At 41.4% G+C, this 15,631-nt stretch overlaps 2 protein-coding genes across 5 annotated transcripts in view; one reads left to right on the forward strand and one right to left on the reverse strand.

Annotated features, from left to right (window-relative positions):
• The window catches only part of LOC137374310 (protein associated with UVRAG as autophagy enhancer-like), a 78,235-nt gene extending 70,475 nt beyond the window's left edge, over positions 1-7,760 (forward strand). For 3 of the 4 annotated variants that reach the window (XM_068040159.1, XM_068040160.1, XM_068040161.1), the window contains 2 exons: positions 1,627-1,717; positions 3,717-7,760. In XM_068040159.1, the coding sequence (XP_067896260.1) occupies positions 1,627-1,717; positions 3,717-3,829 (204 nt within the window). In that variant the 3' untranslated portion in view covers positions 3,830-7,760. The remainder of the gene's footprint in view (positions 1-1,626; positions 1,718-3,716) is intronic. The other variant, XM_068040162.1, reaches the window with a different exon arrangement.
• Positions 1-15,631, reverse strand: part of LOC137374312 (leucine-rich repeat-containing protein 63-like) — a 126,136-nt gene that overhangs the window by 3,951 nt on the left and 106,554 nt on the right. The gene's annotated exons all lie outside the window — the stretch shown is intronic.

Raw genomic sequence — 15,631 nt, forward strand, 5'->3', positions numbered from 1 at the left:
TGGTAACTGAAGGTTCCCATCTGCTATCTCAAACTCTTTGAACCATCAGAATATTCAGACAGGATGGTGCTTGACCTATTTATTCCTATTTAATTGAAAATAGCAACTTTTTCAATCTGGGAGATGTTCTTTTTTGTAGAGTGCAATACAGACCAGTGGTACAAAAGTGCTTCTATTTTAAATTTTTTTGAGAACTTGTCTTAAAACTGAAGATTCTATGGATGTGTTTTTTTTGGGCTGTTTGCTGACACAACCACTAGTTGGCACTGTACTAGCACATGCGCAAATGCAGCCATTCCACTGGAACGTCATTGTCTGTGACATTTGGGCAGCTGCCAGGATGAAAAACTGCTGCTCAATTTATCACAGAAAAACAACTTCAACCCATGGCAGCACACAATGGACATGTTTGATACTCTTAGAACATTGCGCTGTTTAAAGTCTCATCGGTGCTGCTCTCCGGTGGCTCACACCCCTCTTCCCGCCCCCTCTCATCCCTCCAGACACTAGCTCTAGGCTGTGGGCCACACCCTTCCCTCCTCTCGGCCACTCGCTCCTACATTGCCCCATCACCCCACCCCGCTGCTTCGGGCGGAGCGGTGAGGAACGATTGAACGTTGGAACGAGTGACCGAGAAGAGGGAAGTGGCATGGCCTGTTGGGGGGGGGGGGCATAAACTTAGCACTGAAACCCCCCTCCTGTTATCATAAAGCTCCTGTGATTCAAGTATATGCTGGCAAAAAAACCTTTGCCACATTTCTCCTAGAAAGCCTCCTAGAATAATTCTGGACAGCTTCTGAAACAAACCAAGTGACGTATCTCTGGATGCTAGACCAAAGAAAACTGACCTTCATATCTATTTTTTTTTATAAAATATTTCGCCACTGGTTTTTTTTTTTGGGAGGGGGTGGTTTTGCAACAGACTTCTGCAGAGTGAATTTCTGTATTTTTCCCCTGTGTAGTTGGGGAATTTTTAAAAGGGAACTTTCATATTTTATTTGGTGAGTTAATGCTTTGCTTCATTACTGGTTAAGTCTTGTTTTATAATCTGATTTTCTTTATTAAAGAAACCTGGTTGGTGTTCTAGGATTTTTTTTTTTTTTAAAGTATGATTGGCTGTATTGGTAACAGGGTAAATATTTAAATAGATGCGACCTGTGGAGAAGTGGAACTGGAAAAGACAGTGCACTCCTCCAGCCTTGGTCCTGACACCGGAAAGTCTTGAATAATTTTGCCCATCCCTCCAGTGCTCATGATTCTTCAACTGTACCACTGAATTTATTCTTCATAAACTTCTTTATTCCCCTTCTCCTTCCTCATCCACATCAGCTACAAAATATAGTCTTAGTCTTAAATATTGAGGGAGAAATGCTCAGGCTTTGAGTGGACAGGAAATGATTTATTGAATCCTCATGGAGTCTAGTACCAGTGCTTAACTGCTACTGTTGTGCTGTAGAAATTCAGCAACCATCTTTTTTTTTTAATGTTGCCATTTTTAAGGTTTAGAATCCCATTGCAATCTATCAATCGGTGGTTTAAGTTCATACGTAGATGGATTGGATTGAACGTTTGTTAATGTGAAGATGCTGCATGCTTTTAAATGTGTTTTTTTTTTTTTCCCTGTAGTTGTGTATGGCCAAGGGCTTTATCTGTGAATTTTGCAGGAATAGAGATATTCTCTTCCCCTTTCAGATAGACCAATGCAAACAATGTTGTGGTGAGTACTATTTCAAGTGGCTGTTTTTCTGGGCACCTCACATCAATATAAAATACTTCTGTATACAATGCCCAGTCCTTAAGAAAACTTCATCTAATCTTCCCCAGTCATGCAAGTTAATCCCAACCTCTTGAGTCTCCATTTCTGTTTATCCTCCATTGTAACATACTCCATGATTCCATTTCCTATACCAATCAAATGGGTTCTAATTTACCTTGTGCTGGATTGACCATGGCCAACCACAGAACCTTTTTCATCAAAGAAAATGCTGCTAACACATCTCTTTATATCTGTAAGGAGAAAAGACAAGTCAACACTGAGTATTCATCTTGTTCAAGGGCACATATTTGAAACATTAACTAGTTTTCCATCTTGTACATGCTGTCTGACCTATGTATTTCCACTGTGTTCATGCTTCCGATTTGCAGCTTTACACCAATTTTTTTATATATAAAAATACTTTCTCAGCTGGCTGAGATGAGACCAGTAATTGGAGGAGGAAAGAATTCAATCCAATACCTGGAGGTGAAGGGAGAACATGCTACCCAAACCATAAGTATGCAGGGGAATGACCAACCTTGCACTGTTTAAGAACAGATTTTATCCCTGGCATGACATTCTTCAAAGACTCTGCAGTGCAGACTTGCTGTGCTAGTCAAGGGATAGCTAAGTTTTTGTTAAACTTGTAATTGAAGAATTTATCAAAATGAATAAATTCAGAAGCACTAGACATGATTAGTGATATTGCATAAACTTAGCACTGCAACCCCCCTCCTGAAAATGTGCGCACAGGCTAGATGTTTTACCATAGAGTGTCGTCTTGCTACTCCAACTTTGCAAATGTATTTAAATCCATCATGCATGACATTTTTGATTTAAATCAGCTTGCTGTATTCAATATCATACATAAATATAATTAGCAAAATGAAGCACCTACAATGTGCATAAGGTAGCTTAATCGCTGAACACCATTCATTACTGAGAAAATGTCTGTCTGTGCACCTGTGTTTCTCTCTGCCCCACCCCCAGTCATTGCTGCATTGAACATATTCTGAATGATACCAGGGATTTTTTTCCTTCCAACACTCTGCCCAGAAGTCCACTCCAAGCGTTGATTGCTCTCTGCATAAAAAAGAACCTAATTTTATTAGTTGAAATCTGTCCCTTTGTCCTACTTTCACTGTGAAATAGTGATTTGGATTGACCTTTTCCACACGCTATCTTGTATAAGGCTGTCTCTCTTTCCGATCCTTTCAAATAAATCTGATCAGCCTTTTGGCTCTTCTCTGTACTGCCTCCAGTGCTTGAAAGTCTCAACCAGAACTGAATACAGTATTCAGGGTGTGGTCTGACCAGTGCACTGTACCATTTCATTATGAATTCCTCTGACTTGTATTCAAGTTGGGAGTGTATTACAGATATCAGTGCTTCCATGTTGATGTAAGGCACGAGTAACACCAAAAACTTTTGCTCATACTTCAGGTAGTTTATTCTGACCCTGAAAATCCCTTTTCTAACCTGCCGTTGAGCATTTTTCAATGGTGCTAAAGTATTTGGTCCTCTGAATCTTCAGATAACGGAAACTTTCCCATTCCTACCACTGTTGTCTATTCTCTTTTCCATTAACTTTTTTAGCTGATTAAATACCAGCCTTAGATTTCTTTAACTGTTCACCGTATTCCTCCAAAACTTTTCCAATTCTCTTACCTCCAGTCCATCCTTGAAACTAACTTTTTTTTTGTTTAAGCTTTTGGTCACCACCTTCTTTGGCTGTGCAAGCATTTTTTTTGAAAGGCTCCTCTGTAAAGCAATTTGTCATTTCTACATTAAAGATGCATGATATTCTTGCTGTAATGTACATACAATTTGGAGCAATCTCATCCATTTTCTCTTCCCCAATCCCCTCTATATTTTAATAAGGAATATTTACATATCCTTGTGAATATTTGTACTTCTTAATTGACAAATCAACTAACTTTTTTTTCATTCCAAACGCCAGTATGCAAAGCGTGCTTTCATAAAAAGTGCTTCAAAACTGAACAGTGTCCAAAGTGTGCAAGGATTCATGCACGGAAGGAGCTGCTCCTGGCTTTCCAGCAGCCAACAGACTAAGCAACACTCTTAACAGGCTAGGTATCAAGGTGGAAATCCTCAGTGAGCAGATTTCAGTTTTAAAAAGCAACAATGTGATGCCAGCTTCCATGTTTTTTTAAAAATTGAACAATGTAACGACGTCTGGAACGCCGCCTTTTTTTGAACTGTCTAGCAATGAACGCAAAACTTCTCAGGTGGTGTAGCTTCACAATGTTACCATGGGGAACATTCCCTACGACAAGTATTTAGTTTTTCAGTACTAGGGGAAGGTTATTTTGTTGTGAAATGAAAATTAAATGTAATTAGCAATAACCATGAAGATTTTTCCAAAGTCTGAGGAATTTACCCTTCTAACTTTTGTGAAGTTAGGACTTAATGCGAGGTTTTATTTTTTCTTTACTTTGTGTAGAAGCTTTAGGACCTTCATTTAAAAAAAAAATGCATGTTGTAATAAAGTATTTTATGCAGTGGTGTGAAGCAGCTAAGTATTTATGTAAATTCCAATTTAGGTATTCCACCCTGCTTTTGCACACCTCATTTTTTTGATGAGGAAACGTGAATAATTTCCAAACCTAGCAGTGGAAAGTTTAAAAAACCATTAATTTGTCCTCTCAACAAAACATTTCTATATTTTATTAAAGTGAAGTATGAGTCAATTTATCACTGCTCAGATGTCCCTAAAATTACTGGATGCTAAAAATGTTGCCAACATGGTTGGCTCTTCTCCCTGCTGCGTTAATGTTGTACCTATTCTCTCCAGTATGGAGGTCCTGGGCTGCCACTAGTAGATTGTCAGGATTGAGAAGTGAAGGTGTTACTTTGGCACCAGTTAATGCCATAGGCATCATTAGAGCACTTAGCACAGAACAATCTAACATGTAGAGTCTCTCCATTGCTCAGCTGTTGATCTAACTTTGAGAGTGAGGTATAAGGCATGGTTCTTTTACAAAATTTATTTTCTGAGTAGTTTTGGAATATTTAATGGAAATGAGAAAGTTCAAACAAACCCTTCATACCTCCCCCTTAAACTGGTCATGTGCTCCAAAAAAAGCACAATCTACCTTTTTTTGTTAGAAAATATTGATTAAAAGGAAAAGCTACACTAGTCAAGTTTGTACTCCACTTGACAAAATTGCCATTGAATGTGTTATCTTCCAGTTTAGGGTATTGAAATAGTGAAAGCTATTTCAAACCCTGCACTTGCAAGTGTCTAGGTTTCTTTCACTTATTTATATGGAAAAAAAAGTATAAACTCAAACTTTTTTAAAGACATTTAAATGTATTTTAAGGAAACCTAATATAAATGCAGCATAACTGCATTTTGTAAATATTCTGTAACCATATGATGTCCTTGTTGTCCACTGAAATTCTGCAGACACATTAACGTGTGTCAGAGCTATTGGATTTGACAATTGCTTTGGCCTGACTGAAGCGTTTTAGATTTGTATTTTTTGCAGTTAAAGGGCAACTGTCTTTTTGTTGTGGTTAAAAGAAGAAAAAAAAATTTACCAACCACTTAAGTTGGGGATTTTTTAAAAAAGGAACATCATTCTGAGGAAGTTTCAATGTAAAATGTTTGTCCCTTCAACTCCCAAGTATAACTTTGTTTTTAAATAAAGCAATCTTGAAATTATGCTTTGTAAATTTTAACTACAAATATTTGTGAAATTGCTTTATCTACCATTTTAATGGGGATGTTCTATTTAAAATGGGTTTGTTCCTCCATTAAAATGGCAGAATAGAGGAATTTTATTTGAGCTTATTAAATGTTTGTAAATTTAATATTCCCACAGCATGATTTCAAGGGATTGTCTTTTATATGGGCAAGAATTTGGTTCATCAGTGTTTGATGCAAACTAGATAACATTTTTGTATGATGTCATTGTGTTGTAACCTATACTTGCATCGGCTGTGACTCAATGACTCTTGTCTCATCTTTACCAGAATACTACATGATGGCTCCACTACCATAGTGCAGGTTTCTCTCCCTCCATTCACAATTAGTTTGCAAAACTTAATTGCATTATTATTGGGTATAATTACTGTACTGAACTTCATTATATCTCAAACTTTTGGAATTTTGTGTACATTTCCCTTACAGCCTTTGGCCATATTTTGAGCATGATTTCTTCAAAACATGGCCTGATTTTTGCAACATATTTTCTAATGTATAGAACTCAACCACTTTTGGAAACTGATCTTCCCCATAGTTGAGTTCGCAGTAGTAGACAATTTGATACCAGCACGTGGTATCAGTACTGACTGTAACTAATTCCAAAGTCAATGCATGGAGGTAAATTTTATCACCAATAAAGCTGGACAGCCTGTTTTATTTTCTTGGTGTAAAATTAAATCTCCAGTGGCTCCTCCATAACTGATACTGAATCCAACCATCATTTCAGTCAGTGTATCCTGTTCTCTCATTCATTCCATTGTGTGACTTGCAAAGCAACTTCCATACATCCAGCAGCCCTTTTTAAAATGTCTGCACCAGTATAGGAGTATGTTATCTTTTGCTTGTGCTTGTCCAGAAACCATGTAAGCATTAGGTATTCTTGCCACAAAAGTTGTCTTGGATGTGATACCTAGTCTGTACCTGCTATTCTAGTAAGGATTGCCAGTTTTTTTTTTCAGTCCTGGGTGCTGTTTACAGTGCAAAATGGAAGCCCGTAATTAAATGTTCCCAGCCCCCTCTTTTTCCCCCCACTCCCCCCTCAATGGCATTCCTGCACTTGGACCAGCATCCAAGAGTTTGGGCAACTCACTATAACAGCAGTTGTCTGTGGATTGGTGAACCCATTTATAATCTTGAGCAACCAAGCTGGGATACCTGATGTGGAGTTGTGTAAAAGACTTTGCAGTACCTTTTATTTATCCACGATATTTGGCTGTAATGTTGGTTGCACTCGGGTGGTAGTGCTGCCAGTGTGTTTTACATGGTGCCATAAAGTGGATAATGTCTTCACATTTCCTGTCTTGCTTTTATACACCATTTATTTTGTCGGGAGGGGAACTGAAGAAGTCGTGATAAATAGCACTTGAAATTTAAGACACCGATCCATATTATCCCAACCTCAAATTGAGAAACAAAATGGGAGAAAGAATTAAAAAAAAAAAAAAAGTAGGAACTATTACAGGGCCATTCAGAACTAATGTCCTGGTGGGGTTATGTAATATAGTTCCCATGATGATGTAGGGGTAAATGTCATCTGGTAGTGCTGAGCCAGGCAGACATTGCAATTGTCTTGGGAGGAAGTGAAGAAAAGTTGGGGGGGGGAGAAACATTTCCTGCTAGAAATTTAGAATAATAGTATTGAATAATTTAATAAAAGATCCTGATTCCTTGCATAGGGGGTGGTGGGGAGAGTGGTAAATGCACTCTTCATACAATACTCAGCCAAACAAACCAATTAAATTTCAGGTTCAGTCCATATTCATATTAAGCTTGTTGCTGGCCTCAGCAGAATAATGAAAGGGTCACTAAAATGGCCTGGACTCAACATTCCAGACCATTAGCTGTTGACTTTTATTTAAAAAAAAAAAAAATTTAAAAAAAAATGTCTATTTAGATAAGATGAGGGCTTAACACTGTTCAACCCTAAATAGTTGAATAGATAGCTGCCCAGAGTTGCACATTATACTTGCACTTGGCCAGTTATATCCTCAGAGGCTTGTTGACACAATAGCGTGGGTGGGGAAAGGGGAAGAGTATCTTAGATTAAATATTCTCCCATTCCAAGATTAATGTTTGTCTTCGAACCACATTTAGCAGAGATTAATGCAATTTTTAAAATTGTAGTTTATTGTATATTGTGAACAAGCCCCTTTCTGTTATAAATTGAGACCCTAGTATTTGTACTTGTAGTCACTTTTTGGGCACAAGTTGTTTTTTTTTGTATAATCTTTTTGCACTTGTATTTTCAAAAATCAATTTTGCTTGTGTATAAGTAGTGCAATAAAATAAAACTACTTCAACATGTTTGTATCAAAGCTTCATCTGTTTATCAGGGTAACCAATTCCTACAAACTACTCTGACCTTGGGTTTGTGTCACATTACAATTGCTATTACCAACCCATTAGAACAATGTCTGTCTTTCACTTCACTCACTACCATAATGAGTGGCATCACCAAAGTCACCAAGTTAAATGCACTTGAACCCAATCCTCTGGCAATCAGCCTTGAATTATGCCACTGCTAGGAATGACAAGTTCTAAGCAGAAATGCTCTTACACGAGAAAGCATCAGCAACTGCCTAAGATTGAGATTGTGTTTAGATTGCATTTTGCATTAAACATTAGGATCCTAAACTCTGTCCGGCTGAACTTTGATTTTTTTTTTTAAATGCCTCTGCTTAGCTGCAGATCTGTGTACAATCTTAATCGTGGTTCGTTCATATTTTGTCATAGTTGAAGGTTTTTTGAAATCACCCAAGCAAAACCTAAATTAAGGCAATTATTGGAAGAGATGGCTGCAAATAATTCTAGAACTGCTATCATCTTGCATTCTGGTCCAGTCAGCTAACTAACTGGACAGTCAGTTTGACCAATTGATTATCTTATGTTGTGTATGATATTGAGTGTAATCCTACTTAATAGTCACAAGAGTTATACAGCACAGAAACAGGCCCTTTGGCCAGTCATGTCTGTGCTGGTCATCAAGCACCTATCTATTCTAATCCCATTTTCCAGCACCTGGCCTGTAGCCTTGTATGCTATGGCATTTCAAGTGTTCATCTAAATAAATATTCTGAGGGTTCCTGACTACCACCCCTTCAGGCAGTGTTCCAGATTCCAACCACCCACTGGCTGAAAACAATTTTCCTCCAATCTCCTCTAAACCTCCTGTCCCTTACCTTAAATCTATGCCCCCTGGTTATTGACACCTCCACTAAGGGTAGATCGGAAGAAACTTTTTTTTTTCTCTATGCCCCTCATAATTTTGTATACCTCAATTAGTCCACCCTCTCTCTTTGCTCTAAGGAGAACAACCCTAGCCTATCCAGTCTCTTGTCATAGCTGAAATGCTCCAACCCAGGCAACATCCTGGTGAATCTGCTCGGCACCCTCTCCAGTGTAATCACATCCTGCCTACGGTGTGGTGATCAGAATTGGACACAGTACTCCAGCTGTGGCCTAACCAGCATTTTATACAGCTTCATCATAACCTCCCTGGTCTTGCCTTTATTAGCTGAGGCATAGAATACGAGTATTCTTTCCTAACCATCTTATCTACCTGTACTGCTGCCTTTCAGTGCACTATGGACAAGTACACCATAGTCCCTCTACTTCTTCGGGGTCCTACCATCCATTGTATATTCCCTTGCCTTGTTGGTCCTCCCAAAATGCATCACCTCACACTTCTCAGGATTAAATTTCATTTGCCACAGCTACGTCCATTTTACCAGCCCATCTATATCATCCTGTAATCTAAGGCTTTCCTCCTCACTATTTACGACACCACCAATTTTTGTGTTTGCAAACTTACTGATCATACCTCCTATATTTACATCTAAATTATTAATGTACACTACAAACAGCAAGGGTCCCAGCACCTATCCCTGTGGTACACCACTAGTCACAGGCTTCCACTCTCAAAAACAACCCTCGACCATCACCCTCTGCTTCCTGCCACTAAGCCAATTCTGGATCCAATTTGCCAAATTGCCCTGGATCCCATGGGCTCTTACCACCTTAACCAATCTCCCTGGCGGGACCTTATCAAAAGCCTTTCTGAAGTCCATGTAGAATACATCAACTGCTTTGCCCTCATCTACGCATCTAGTCACTTCCTTGAAAAATACAATCAAGTTTGTTAGACATGATCTCTCCCTGACAAAGCTGTGCTGACTATCCTTTGATTAATCCTGTCCCTCAATTTTTTCCAATAATTTCCCTACCACTGATGTTAGAATCACCGGCCTGTAATTTCCTGGTTTATCCCTGCTATCCTTGAATAATGGCACCGCATTCGCTGTCCTCCAGTTCTCTGGTACCTCTGCTGTGGCCAGAGAGGATTTGAAAATTTGTGTCAGAGCTCCTGCTATCTCCTCCCTTGCCTCACATAACAGCCTGGGCCACATCTCATCTGGGCCTGGGGATTTATCCACTTTTAAGCCTACTAAAACAGCTAATACTTCCTCCCTTTCTCTGCACTTGCATCATCCTCCATAGTGAACACAGATGAAAAGTAATCATTTAAAACCTCACCTATATCCTCTGGCTCCCCACACACATTGCCACTTTGGTCCCTAATGGGCCCTACTCATTCCCTGGTTATCCTCTTGCTCCTAATGTACTTATAAAACACCTTGAGATTTTCCTTTATCTTGCCCGCCTCATGTCCCCTCTTCGCTCTCCTCATTACCTTTTTTAAGTACCCGCCGCTACATTTTCTATACTTCTCTAGGACCTCTGCTGTTTTCAATGCTCTGAATCTGCCATAAGCCTCTTTTTTTTTTCTTTTTTTTTTTCCTGATCCAATCTTCTATATCCCTTGACATCCAGGGTTCCCTGTACCTGTTGGTCCTATCCTTCACCTTTATGGAAAAATGTTGACTCTGAACTCACTGTTTCCTTTTTGAATGACTTCTACTAGACTGACGTAGACTTTCTTGCACGTAGCTGCTCCCTGTCCGTTTTGGCCAGATCCTATTCTATCATATTGAAATCTGCCTCCCCCCTCCCACCCCCCCCCCCCCCCCAACCCCACCCCCAACTCTCTACTTTTAATTCCAGTCCCTCTTTTTGTCCTTAATGACCTTAAATCTTAGAGTTATGGTCACTATCCCCAAAATGCTCCCCACTGACACTTCTACCACTTGTCTGGCTTCATTCCCTCGGATTAGGTCCAGTACCGCCCCGTCTCATCTGACTTTCTACGTGCTGGTTCAAAAAGCTTTCCTGTATACATTTTAAGATTTTCGCCTTTTACACTAAGGCTATCGCAGTTAACATTGGGGAAATTGAAATTCCCTACTATTATAACACCTCTGAGATTTGCTTACATATCTTCCTCTATCTCTCCGTGACTCTTTGTTTCTGTGGAGGCCTGTAGTACACTCTCAGCCAAGTAATTGCCCCCTTTTTGTTTTTAAGTTCTACCCATATGGCCTCATTTGAGGAACTTTCTAAGATATCATCCCTCTTTACTGCAGTAGTTGACTCCTTGATCAACAGTGCAATGCCACCTCCTCTTGTTACACCCTCTGTCATGCTGAAGATTCTATACCCTGGAATATTGAGATGCCAGTCCTGCCCTTCCCTCAACCATATCTCTGATAGCAATAATATCATAATCCCATGTGTTAATCAACACCCTCAATTCATTTGTCTTACTAGTAAGACTCCTGCATTAAAATAGATGCAATCCAGCCTTGCATTATTCACTTGTGCCTTAACAGGTCTATATTTGCTCTGCTTTCCAGACTGACTTAGTTTCTCTTCTATATTTGGCTGTGCATCACCCCCTACTGTACCTTCACTCTGTATCCCATCCCCCTGCCAAATTACTTTAAACCCTCCCCAACAGTTCTAGCAAACCTCCCAGCAAGGATATTAGTCCTGTTACGGTTCAGGTACAACCTGTCCAACTTGTGCAGGTCCTGCCTTCACCAGAAAAAGATCCCGTGCTCCAGGAATCTAAAGCCCTCCCTCTTGCACCATTCATCATCTCTATCCTCCTATTCCTATACTCACTAGCATGTGGCCCCTGGAGTAATCTAGAGATTACAACCTTTGATGTATGTATGTGGTAGCATCATACAGTAGAGCAAAATAGGCACTCAAAATATAGTTGTGCACCACTAGAGAAAATCTAATAAAAGCAAAATACTGCAGATGCTGGAAAATCTGAAATAAAAAGTCACTAGTGCAGCGATACGAACCTGTGAATTGGGAGCAGAGGTAGGCCATTTGATCCCACGAGCCTGCTCTGCCATTCGATAAGATCTTGGCTGATCTGTTTGTGTTTCGAATTCCACACTCCATCTGCCCCCGACAATCCTTTATTCCCTTGCCTAATGAGAATCTACCTCCAACTTAAAAATATTCAATGACCCCGCCTCCACCACTTTCTGAGGCAGAGAGTTCCAAAGTCGCACAGCCCTCAGAGAAAAAAACTTATCTTCTCTGTCCTAAAAGGGTGACGCCTGTGGCCCCCTAGTTCTGGGCTCACCCACAAGAGGAAACATCATCTCCATACCCACCTTGTCAAGACAGTTCAGGACGTTACAAGCTTCAATCAAGTCTCCCCCTCACTCTTCTAAACTCCAGTGAAAACAAGCCCATCTGTCCAACCTTTCCTCAAGACAACCTGCTCATTCCAAATTTCAATCTAGTAAACCTCCTCTGAACTGCCTCCAACGCATTCACATCTTTCCTTAAATAAGGAAACCAAAACTACACACAGTGTTCGAGATGTGGTCTCACCAATGCCCTGTATAACCGAAGCATAACATTGTTACTTTGATTTTCAATTTCTCTTATAATAAAGGATAGTTTCATTAGCTGCCTTTATTATCTGCTGTACCTGCATACTAACTTTTTGTGACTCCTGCACCAGAACACCTAGATCCCTCTGTACCTCAGAATTCTGCAGTCGTTCTCCATTTAAGTAATACTCCATTTTTTTTATTCTTCCTGCCAAACTGAATAACTTCACATTTTCTCACATCTGCCACATCAGCTTATACTCCATCTGCCAGATTTTTGCCCACTCGCTCAACCTATTTCCATCAGTCTGCAACCTCCTTATATCCTCTTCACAGCATACTTTCCTACCTATCTTTGTGTCATCTGCAAATTTAGCTGCCATATCATCATTCTCCTCCTGTAAGTCATTGATATAAATTGGAAAAAGCTGAGATCCCTGTGGGACTCCACTCGTAACATCCTACTTCAGAAAAGGATCCATTAATGCATACTCTGTTTTCTGCCAGTGAGCCAATCTTCTATCCATGCTAATATGTTACCCACTACACCATGAGCTCCTACTATGCGGCACCGTGTAAAATGCCTTCTGGAAATCCTAGTACAGTATGTTTACGAGGTCTCTTATCCACAGCACAGAACCAAACTGAAGAGTTATATAAAAAAAACATTACTTTTCCTTTAAAAACTGGACAATTTGTTGAAAAATGGCTGCTTAAGGTCAGGCTGACAGGGCTGTATATTCAAACTCTCTCATAGTCCAAGACCAAAGAGGTGTGAATTACACCCATCAAGAGACATTCTTGAATTGGTTTTCTGAAACAAAGAAGGGATGAAATATTCACATCCTGGTCTATTGTTGGTCACCACAGGGAGGGGACCATGCATCTCCCAGCAGAGGCAAATGTGAAAGATTTTTAAACTTTTTTTAAAGTAGTTCGTTAGAGAGAGGGGAGAGATCGCAACACCATCACAAAAAGCCTGTCCAGCTGAGAGAGATCCAGCAAAAAACAAAAGGAGCCCTGCTGCAAATTCCACACTTTAACTTGGTGTAGCGCAGAACTGAAATTGACCACTGCCTCCTAAATTGATCACAGCTGTTACAAAAATTTCTAAATTCACTTGTAACAGCCCTTCAAAACACTCCCACAGGGGATGCTGAGACCAAGTGGGCCCACATCAGAGACGCCATCTATGAGTCAGCTTTGACCACCTACGGCAAAAGTGCGAAGAGAAATGCAGACTGGTTTCAATCTCATAATGAAGAGCTGGAACCTGTCATAGCCGCTAAGCGCATTGCACTGTTGAACTACAAGAAAGCCCCCAGCGATTTAACATCCGCAGCACTTAAAGCAGCCAGAAGCACTGCACAAAGAACAGCCAGGCGCTGCGCAAACGACTACTGGCAACACCTATGCAGTCATATTCAGCTGGCCTCAGACACCGGAAACATCAGAGGAATGTATGATGGCATGAAGAGAGCTCTTGGGCCAACCATCAAGAAGATCGCCCCCCTCAAATCTAAATCAGGGGACATAATCACTGACCAACACAAACAAATGGACCGCTGGGTTGAGCACTACCTAGAACTGTACTCCAGGGAGAATGCTGTCACTGAGACTGCCCTCAATGCAGCCCAGCCTCTACCAGTCATGGTTGAGCTGGACATGCAGCCAACCAAATCGGAACTCAGTGATGTCATTGATTCTCTAGCCAGCGGAAAAGCCCCTGGGAAGGACAGCATTACCCCTGAAATAAACAAGAGTGCCAAGCCTGCTATACTCTCAGCACTACATGAACTGCTATGCCTGTGCTGGGACGAGGGAGCAGTACCACAGGACATGCGCGATGCCAATATCATCACCCTCTATAAAAACAAAGGTGACTGCAACAACTACCGTGGAATCTCCCTGCTCAGCATAGTGGGGAAAGTCTTTGCTCGAGTCGCTCTGAACAGGCTCCAGAAGCTGGCCGAGCGCGTCTACCCTGAGGCACAGTGTGGCTTTCGTGCAGAGAGATCGACCATTGACATGCTGTTCTCCCTTCGTCAGCGACAGGAGAAATGCCGTGAACAACAGATGCCCCTCTACATTGCTTTCATTGATCTCACCAAAGCCTTTGACCTTGTCAGCAGACGTGGTCTCTTCAGACTACTAGAAAAGATAGGATGCCCACCAAAGCTACTAAGTATCATCACCTCATTCCATGACAATATGAAAGGCACAATTCAACATGGTGGCTCCTCATCAGAGCCTTTTCCTATCCTGAGTGACGTGAAACAGGGCTGCATTCTCGCACCACACTTTTTGGGATTTTCTTCTCCCTGCTGCTTTCACATGCGTTCAAGTCCTCTGAAGAAGGAATTTTCCTCCACACAAGATCAGGGGGCAGGTTGTTCAACCTTGCCCATCTAAGAGCGAAATCCAAAGTACGGAAAGTCCTCATCAGGGAATTCCTCTTTGCTGACGATGCTGCTTTAACATCTCACACTGAAGAGTGCCTGCAGAGTCTCATCGACAGGTTTGCGGCTGCCTGCAATGAATTTGGCCTAACCATCAGCCTCAAGAAAACGAACATCATGGGGCAGGACGTCAGAAATGCTCCATCCATCAATATTGGCGACCACGCTCTGGAAGTGGTTCAAGAGTTCACCTACCTAGGCTCAACTATCACCAGTAACCTGTCTCTAGATGCAGAAATCAACAAGCGCATGGGAAAGGCTTCCACTGCTATGTCCAGACTGGCCAAGAGAGTGTGGGAAAATGGCGCACTGACACGGAACACAAAAGTCCAAGTGTATCAGGCCTGTGTCCTCAGTACCTTGCTCTATGGCAGCGAGGCCTGGACAACGTATGTCAGCCAAGAGCGATGTCTCAATTCATTCCATCTTCGCTGCCTCCGGAGAATACTTGGCATCAGGTGGCAGGACCGTATCTCCAACACAGAAGTCCTCGAGGCGGCCAACATCCCCAGCTTGTACACACTACTGAGTCAGCGGCGCTTGAGATGGCTTGGCCATGTGAGCCGCATGGAAGATGGCAGGATCCCCAAAGACACATTGTACAGCGAGCTCGCCACTGATATCAGACCCACCGGCCATCCAGGTCTCCGCTTTAAAGACGTCTGCAAACGCGACATGAAATCCTGTGACATTGATCACAAGTTGTGGGAGTCAGTTGCCAGCGTTCGCCAGAGCTGGCGGGCAGCCATCAAGACGGGGCTAAAATGTGGCGAGTCGAAGAGACTTAGTAGTTGGCAGGAAAAAAGACAGAGGCACAAGGGGAGAGCCAACTGTGCAACAGCCCCGACAAACAAATTTCTCTGCAGCACCTGTGGAAGAGCCTGTCACTCTAGAATTGGCCTTTATAGCCACTCCAGGCGCTGCTTCACAA

Source organism: Heterodontus francisci, chromosome 10 (genome assembly GCF_036365525.1).
Source record: "Heterodontus francisci isolate sHetFra1 chromosome 10, sHetFra1.hap1, whole genome shotgun sequence".
In the NCBI taxonomy this organism is placed as follows: domain Eukaryota; kingdom Metazoa; phylum Chordata; class Chondrichthyes; order Heterodontiformes; family Heterodontidae; genus Heterodontus; species Heterodontus francisci.